General features: G+C 37.3%; 1 protein-coding gene across 1 annotated transcript; it reads left to right on the top strand.

Annotated features, from left to right (window-relative positions):
- The first annotated feature begins 4,358 nt into the window (after positions 1-4,358).
- On the top strand, positions 4,359-8,751 carry LOC131529008 (beta-1,3-galactosyl-O-glycosyl-glycoprotein beta-1,6-N-acetylglucosaminyltransferase 4). Its single transcript, XM_058758515.1, has 3 exons — positions 4,359-4,529; positions 6,619-6,895; positions 7,013-8,751. Exons 2-3 carry the CDS (start codon positions 6,885-6,887, stop codon positions 8,274-8,276), a joined length of 1,275 nt encoding a protein of 424 aa, XP_058614498.1. The 5' UTR covers positions 4,359-4,529; positions 6,619-6,884; the 3' UTR covers positions 8,277-8,751.

Raw genomic sequence — 8,751 nt, 5'->3', positions numbered from 1 at the left:
TTATCGAACAGTTTTGGAGCCGCTGGAAAAAAGAGTATCTGCTGAACATATCCATGAGACAGAAATGGCACTCACCTCACCGCAACCTCAAGGTGGATGATATTGTCATTATTAAAGGCGACAACCTCCCAAGAAATCAGTGGCAACTTGGAAGAGTGATTGAGACTGTTCAAAGTAGTGATGGCTTAGTTCGTCGAGTTAAAGTGCAAGTTGGGGACAGGAAACCTCATAAAAAACAAGATCCTCCCTCCAAGCCCTCAGTTATTGAGAGACCAATCAAAAATTGGTGCTCCTCCTTGAGAACTGATTAGAAGAAAGCGATTGACAACCCTGCACACTGCTTTATTAAGCGTGATGCTATAGTTACACCTCTGATAGCTTAACTTCAGGCTATTCATTTCCTAGAGTCAAGAAATCCTGTACAATTTATTTAGTGTATTTGTTCATTCATTGTATTAGGATTTGGTGGGAGTGTAAATGTCTGATAAATTGCATTAATATTCTCCTGCAAAGTATTATATTTATATGTTAATAATACTTATTAACATAACATAAGAGTTAATAGATTGTAGTTCTACAGTGTCTCCTCGTCTGTGCTTTTATTTTGAAAAGAGCGCTGTTTTCTTCTAATGTTTTTTTTTTTGTGACGCTAAACTTCCTGCTACACTCTCTTCACAATGTGGTGCTCGCGCGTCGTCGGAAGAATGGTAAAACTTGTAAACACGTTATTTATTTATCGTTTTCATAATTTTTGAATCTTGTAAAGAAAGAGTTTACATTGTGATTTACTTTATTATTTTTGTATTGTTCGTACATGTTATTTCTAAGAGTTCCGAACTGTGAGAGTGTGTCGAGCTAGAGAGCATGCTAGATGATGGCGGAAACACTTTGATTAGCGCCCTTGGAGAGCGGAATGAGGTATGAAGGAAAATGATTTGTATTGGGTGTAAACATGATTAATATGTGAACATGATTTATATGCAAATTATTTGTGAAGCTACATAGAAGCATTTTGTATTTTTCTATTTTATTCTGTAGTTTTCACGGTGTTCATGGTACTTGTGCTGCATGGTGCTCGTTGAAAGCAAGAAATAAATCGACACCCGTTTGAAACTCTCTGCGTCTTGATCAATAAATCCGAGGGGCCGCTACACTATGTATTTAAAAATTGTATGTGAGCAAGGTAAAGTGTAAGGATTCTCATACTCACTGTAAAGATCACTGAGCACTGGTTGTACAAGTTACTCTTCGTCGCCCTCTGCTGTATACCAAAGAATAGAGCATGAGTTGGTCATCAATGCACTGTTGCATTGTCCACAACATTACTTGTGCAAAATAACTACAAATAAAAAAAAAAAAAAGCTTTAAGTTTAAAAAAAAAAAAAAAAAAAAAAAAAGAAGAAATAAGTCAGGATCAAGTGACCAAGTTGCAATTAACCTGATAACTTTCACTGACTGCCTGGGGTGTATTCCAGAAAGCATGGTTAACTTACCGTCAGATAAACCCTGAACTTTCGGTTGATTAACCCCAAACCTTGCTTACTCGAGGTATGTGGTTCCAAAAACGCGTCCGGGAGTAAGTTCATTCAACTCAGAGTATGTTCCTGGTTAAGACTCAAGACATTCTCAACAGACCGACGAATCGACGAGTCACTATGGAAACGGACGCTAAGAATAAGCGCGCCATACTGCTTCTTTCTTCTTCTTCTGTTCAAAGGTCATGTAGGCCTTATGCTTAGAGCATATCTCCACCTAATTGATGGTTTTGCAATCTTTTTTTTTTTTTTTCCGTTTAATCTTTAATCCTTGAGAATAAGAATTATATTGTTTGTTTGATGCTAATTATATATTAAGTCATATCAGATATGTATTTTTATTATAGAAATACATTATAGAAAATGCCGATCCATGTGTGAGATGATAATATAAAATGTAATATATATATATATATATAGGCTAATATATAATACATTAAACATTACCATGTCATAGTGTTTTATAATTTATACAGATAACTGTTATATATGCCAATAAAATATAATAACCATATTAGAGCAATATATAGTGTGACGTAGTGAGACCAGCCCTCCCCTGTGACTCAGTCACTTGTCACAAAACACAACACTCTTACAATTTCAACTGTCTTTTCTTTTCATTTTAATCTAATAATGGGACTTGAACTTTAAGGTTCTTGACTTATTCAAAACATACCAACAATCACAATTAAACCACTGAATTTAGGTCATCTCATGAATCATTCAGCATATCATAAACAATGCAAAGTATCAATACCAACTTAGATCTCAACTTTGAATTCAAAGCTTTAGACACAGTAATTCATGCATCGATTCATCCAAACCAAACATGGTGATAGAAATTTTCTTACATGTAAGGTTCACAAAGAAATAAATGAGGTTTGTTTGTTGTGTGAGTGAGTTCAGTTCAAGTGCGAAAGCGTATATGAGAGCGTGTATGAGAGTTTGTTTGAGAGTGTGTAGGAGAGTTTGTTTTGAAAGTTCCGCTAAGCCCATCTTTTCTGAAAGTTACTGATGAGTAATTATCTTCGTCGAGTTAGCTGAATGAATGGATCAAGGCCTACCTGAAGACCAAACATAATCAATGAGGTTGTTTTCAAACCAAGATACTCCAAACTCCCAGTACCAGATTCCGATCCAGTGCCGTTTCACACAGCCAATTAACGAGTGGTGCAGCAACCTCCAAACTCGTCCTCTGTGCAACCAGCAACAGCAACCTTTTTGAACACGATGATTTTGAATCTAGTAGTTTCCTTGATTTCGGCTTTATTTTAGAAGATTCCGCTTTCACACCCTGAAGAAAGGAGCAGCTTGCAGGCACATTGAATCCGGAAACTCTTCAACGTAGCAACGCAACTTTCATATCTCGGAATCTTCAATTATTTCGTTTCATTTTACACTTCATTAACATCTACAAACTGACCATACTTCTTACTCTTAATAACGAAAACTCTCACTTTCCAAGTAAAGATCTGTACAGCAAACAAGGGCACTCTCCTCTCTCCTTCCACACACACCTGTGTTCAATTTTATCTCCATTTCACTCAGCGTACCTGCTTAACTGACTCCTCCCAAAATTAACACATTGCATTTTGGGTATCGTAGTTCCTTACCGTCACAATAGGCTAACCTTATTTATTACTTATATTAGCGCTTTATCATTAAAATAGCATACAACTATATATATATATATATATATATTAGTAGGCTATATACATAACTGTATTGTTATAATATATAATATCGTGCGCTATCTGTCACGCCCACTGAAGGCTCGTCAGTAGACCATACATGCTTTGATAGCGCTGAAGTGAACTAACCCTGCAACATAACCTGCTCCGGAGCAGGTTATCTTCAGAGAGCAAGTTGCTATGGTTACTTACATGGCCTGAAAGTAACCTCTGATTTTGGAACCGAAAGCTGAGGTTATCCCCTCACTTATCCTCAAACATACCCGGGTATGTCACATAACCTGCTTTCTGGAATACACCCCTGGAGCTCCACAAGTTTGGCACCGTGCCCAAACAATACAAACAATAGAGCTCATTTTTAAAAAAAAGATATCAACCTTAAATTTGGAACACAACTTGTTATATTGTTTAGATTTAGATTTTCTAGCAGGTTTTGATCACACATGCATATTTTGTAAACTATGTATTATATAAAATATAAAATGTAGTTCAGTATATTCTCCATCTTCATGAAATTAAACTTCTATAAATTCTTTTCAATTTCATTTCTTTTTTTATGTGAAATCATGTGCAAATATTTCTAATTGTTTTTTAAGGTGGACGTCATTTTCAGGTCAGCGCTCAAGAAGTGGGACTGACAGTTAACAGGTTAATCATTTCTGATGATCACACCTATTTAAAAAGAGACTGTTAAACAAGTTTTCTGTGTTTTTGCTATGCACATTCCATGAGACTGACACTAGTAGGATTGTATACATTATGAGTAAAGTAATGTAAACTCCAAAAGGGAGTTTTAACATTGATGCCACAGAAGAACCATTCCCAAAGAACCTATCAGTAAAACATTTTTTGTAGGACCATTTTTACTTGTAAATAAATATTAAAAATTCAACTATAAAGAACCTATTGTGGAATGGAAATGTTCCATGGATGTTAAAGGTTAGTTCTGAATGTGGGAATGTGGGCAGACAGATTTGTGCTGCATTGAATGGACAGTTTTGAAGAAAAGAAAAAAGAAGAGCAGATGGAATCCTGTAAAACAGGTTGTGAATTACTCGTTGAAACCTTGTGAACAGAAAATACCGTCAGTGGCCTGTCGCCTTTGCTATTATCTGTCACTGTGATAAAAGTACTGCCTGCCTTTTGGAAAGTTGTCTAAATTGTCTAAAAATGTCTGTTGAGTTGAGTATACTATTTAAGAAAATTTGTTTTTGAGGCAGTTGTTTATATTGCCCAATGAAAAAAGTCACACAGAGTGGAATCATTTGGATTTTCGTTGAATATTGGGGTTTCGCTTTGTACAGTAAGTATTTGTTTCTTTTTGTCAGATAATTAATTATAATGTTTAAGTTTAAATATGATGTAATCAGCAGACAATAAAAGTTTGACAATGATATGTTAAAGGAATAACCATTTTAATCATGATACTTCAAAATGGAACAAAAATATGATAAAGATATGAATCTTTTTTGAATGGAGATCAAAGGTTTTGCTGTTTATTAGGTCACTGAGGCTAACAACCTTGCCTTGTTATAATTTTAATGTGAGCAAATAACACTTTTTAAGATGAGAAAATGTTCAATATGTAATTAAATATGATATACAGTGAGGAAAATAAGTATTTGAACACCCTGCTATTTTGCAAGTTCTCCCACTTAGAAATCATGGAGGGGTCTGAAATTGTCATCATAGGTGCATGTCCACTGTGAGAGACATAATCTAAAAAAAAAAAATCCAGAAATCACAATGTATGATTTTTTAACTATTTATTTGTAAAAAATAAATAGTTAAATTTAAACTTATTTGCACAGCTGCAAATAAGTATTTGAACACCTGAGAAAATCAATGTTAATATTTGGTACAGTAGCCTTTGTTTGCAATTACAGAGGTCAAACGTTTCCTGTAGTTTTTCACCAGGTTTGCACACACTGCAGGAGGGATTTTGGCCCACTCCTCCACACAGATCTTCTCTAGATCAGTCAGGTTTCTGGCCTGTCGCTGAGAAACACGGAGTTTGAGCTGCCTCCAAAGATTCTCTATTGGGTTTAGGTCTGGAGACTGGCTAGGCCACGCCAGAACCTTGATATGCTTCTTACAGAGCCACTCCTTGGTTATCCTGGCTGTGTGCTTGGTCATTGTCATGTTGGAAGACCCAGCCTCGACCCATCTTCAATGCTCTAACTGAGGGAAGGAGGTTGTTCCCCAAAATCTCGCAATACATGGCCCCGGTCATCCTCTCCTTAATACAGTGCAGTCGCCCTGTCCCATGTGCAGAAAAACACCCCAAAGCATGATGCTACCACCCCATGCTTCACAGTAGGGATGGTGTTCTTGGGATGGTACTCATCATTCTTCTTCCTCCAAACACGTTTAGTGGAATTATGACCAAAAGTTCTATTTTGGTCTCATCTGACACATGACTTTCTCCCATGACTCCTCTGGATCATCCAAATGGTCATTGGCAAACTTAAGTCGGGCCTGGACATGTGCTGGTTTAAGCAGGGGAACCTTCCGTGCCATGCATGATTTCAAACCATGGCGTCTTAGTGTATTACCAACAGTAACCTTGGAAGCGGTGGTCCCAGCTCTTTTCAGGTCATTGACCAGCTCCTCCCGTGTAGTTCTGGGCTGATTTCTCACCTTTCTTAGGATCATTGAGACCCCACGAGGTGAGATCTTGCATGGAGCCCCAGTCCGAGGAGATTGACAGTCATGTTTAGCTTCTTCCATTTTCTAATGATTGCTCCAACAGTGGACCTTTTTCACCAAGCTGCTTGGCAATTTCCCGTAGCCCTTTCCAGCCTTGTGGAGGTGTACAATTTTGTCTCTAGTGTCTTTGGACAGCTCTTTGGTCTTAGCCATGTTAGTAGTTGGATTCTTACTGATTGTATGGGGTGGACAGGTGTCTTTATGCAGCTAACGACCTCAAACAGGTGCATCTAATTTAGGATAATAAATGGAGTGGAGGTGGACATTTTAAAGGCAGACTAACAGGTCTTTGAGGGTCAGAATTCTAGCTGATAGACAGGTGTTCAAATACTTATTTGCAGCTGTATCATACAAATAAATAGTTAAAAAATCATACATTGTGATTTCTGGATTTTTTTTTTTAGATTATGTCTCTCACAGTGGACATGCACCTACGATGACAATTTCAGACCCCTCCATGATTTCTAAGTGGGAGAACTTGCAAAATAGCAGGGTGTTCAAATACTTATTTTCCTCACTGTATATGATAAAGCAAATGAGTCTTATCAAATGATATTTAAATAAGTTTATTAAATGCATAAATAATAACAGGAAAATCTAACTTTCTAATCTTTATCATGTTTTTTCTTTACTTTCATTAAATGGAATTAATATGTTCTTTTGAAATTTTTGTCGTTCTATAGCATTAATAATCAAGGATTATGAATGAATGACTTTCTGACTCCTCCCCTTGACTGCAGCTGCATACTTCTGTCAGCATTCAAGGTGTGCCATTAGCAACATATACACTACTTTCTACTACTACTACTACTACAACCTTTTTGAGAGACTCGTGGAAAAACCTAATTTGTTCAAAACATTACACCACCACAATTGTGTTGCTCTGATACAGGGACGGGGTTTTTGTTGGCGGAGCAAATATAGATAAGTGACTGGGAATACATACAGTATGTATAAGATGTAAGTTAACTTTTTTCATTGATCTGTTGTGTGAATGCAACATAACACTTTAAGCTGTGCTGTATTATAGCTTGAAATTTCTTAATGTGTAACAAGAGCTTGTATTTCTCCCTACAGAATGAAAAACTTGTGGCTCCCCAAACTGAAAAACATCATCTTTTTTTCTTTTTTAGCACTGACACTTCTTACTTGTTGTTTTGTCACATTTTTAACTGTAAATGAAAGAGGAAGACAGAAAATCATAGTGTTTGAGAGGCCACGTCTGACAGTACAACATGAAATTAATTGCACAGCAATATATGAAATGGAACCAGTGGAACTGGGCAAATCTTTAGCCATTCGCAAGGAAAAAAGCTATGTAGGGCAAACCGATGAGGCTGTTGTGAATTCCACCTCTGATTGTGATCAATTTGTGTCACAAGGTTATGATGGGATTCAAGGCTCTGAGTTTGAGCGTGAATTTCCCCTTGCTTATTCTTTGGTTGTTCACCAGGATGCAGCCCTTGTGGAGAGGTTGCTAAGGGCCATTTATATGCCTCATAACATATACTGCATACATTACGATCTGAAGTCCTCAGATGACTTTATTTCAGCAATGAAAGGTCTGGCTCGCTGCATCCCCAACGTCTTCATTACCTCAAAGCTGGAGAGGGTGCAGTATGCAGGTTTCTTACGACTCAAAGCGGATCTTAATTGTCTGTCGGACCTCCTAGATTCTGAGGTCAAGTGGAAGTATGTCATCAACCTGTGTGGTCAGGACTTTCCACTGCGGACAAACGCTGAGCTGGTGTCGGATCTAAAAGAGCTGAAAGGCAGGAACATGGTGGAGAGCAAGTGGCCTGGAGGAAAACAATGGCGCTGGACTTATCATCATTTACAGAAAGACAATAATTCAGAGTACTACAGCTCACCTGTCACCACTTCTGAGATGAAATCTCCACCTCCTCACAACATAGCCATGTTTGTGGGCAGCGCATACTTCACACTTTCAAGAGAATTTGTGGTTTTTGTTCACCAGAGTCCCATAGCCAGTGATTTCTTGGCTTGGTCCGAGGATACATACTCACCTGATGAACATTTCTGGGCAACTCTGGTTCGTGTGTCTGGAGTACCAGGGGAAGAGCCAAGTTCTGATCCTGAGATCTCAGAACTGAAAAGTAAAACCCGTCTGGTGAAGTGGTGGTCTTTAGAAGAGAGACTTTACCCACCATGCACTGGAGTCCATGTGCGAGACGTGTGTATTTATGGTGCTGCTGAGCTCAGATGGCTCCTGAACTACGGCCACTGGTTTGCTAATAAAGTGGATCCAAAAGTGGATCCTGTTCTTATGGAATGTTTAGAAGAAAAACTTGCAGAAAAACGTGTGCAGAGAGAAGTATAAATAATGCATTCTCATTCTGCAGATCACTAATGCTGGACGTCTGGTTGTAAATTATTCTCTGTCGCCCCCTGCTGTGTACAAAAGAATGGCGCTGGTTCATCAATGAATTATTGCATTGTTTACCATATTACCTGTGCAAAATAGCTACAAATTCAAAAATTTCTTTAAATAAAAAAATACATTTTGTGCTCATTGCAGATTAAACTCCAATTTTAAGATTATTTATTTGTATGTTTGAAAGATACTTTGTAAATGATTTAAAATGATTATTATTATGAGTTGTTTTTTGATATTTAAATTGTCTAGCAAAATAACAACATTAATAAATGAATTATCATGGCTTTAAGTTCAATAAATTCAAAAGTTAACCCGATGGAAAAAAGAAGTGCACTTAAGTCTATAGTCCTCTGCTACCGTCTACATTCATGTGCATTGTTTTATCTTTATTCAGCAGCGTTAAACAATTTTGTTTACA

Source organism: Onychostoma macrolepis, chromosome 21 (genome assembly GCF_012432095.1).
Source record: "Onychostoma macrolepis isolate SWU-2019 chromosome 21, ASM1243209v1, whole genome shotgun sequence".
NCBI classification, from domain to species: Eukaryota; Metazoa; Chordata; class Actinopteri; order Cypriniformes; family Cyprinidae; genus Onychostoma; species Onychostoma macrolepis.
This window is presented reverse-complemented; position numbering and strand designations above follow the sequence as displayed.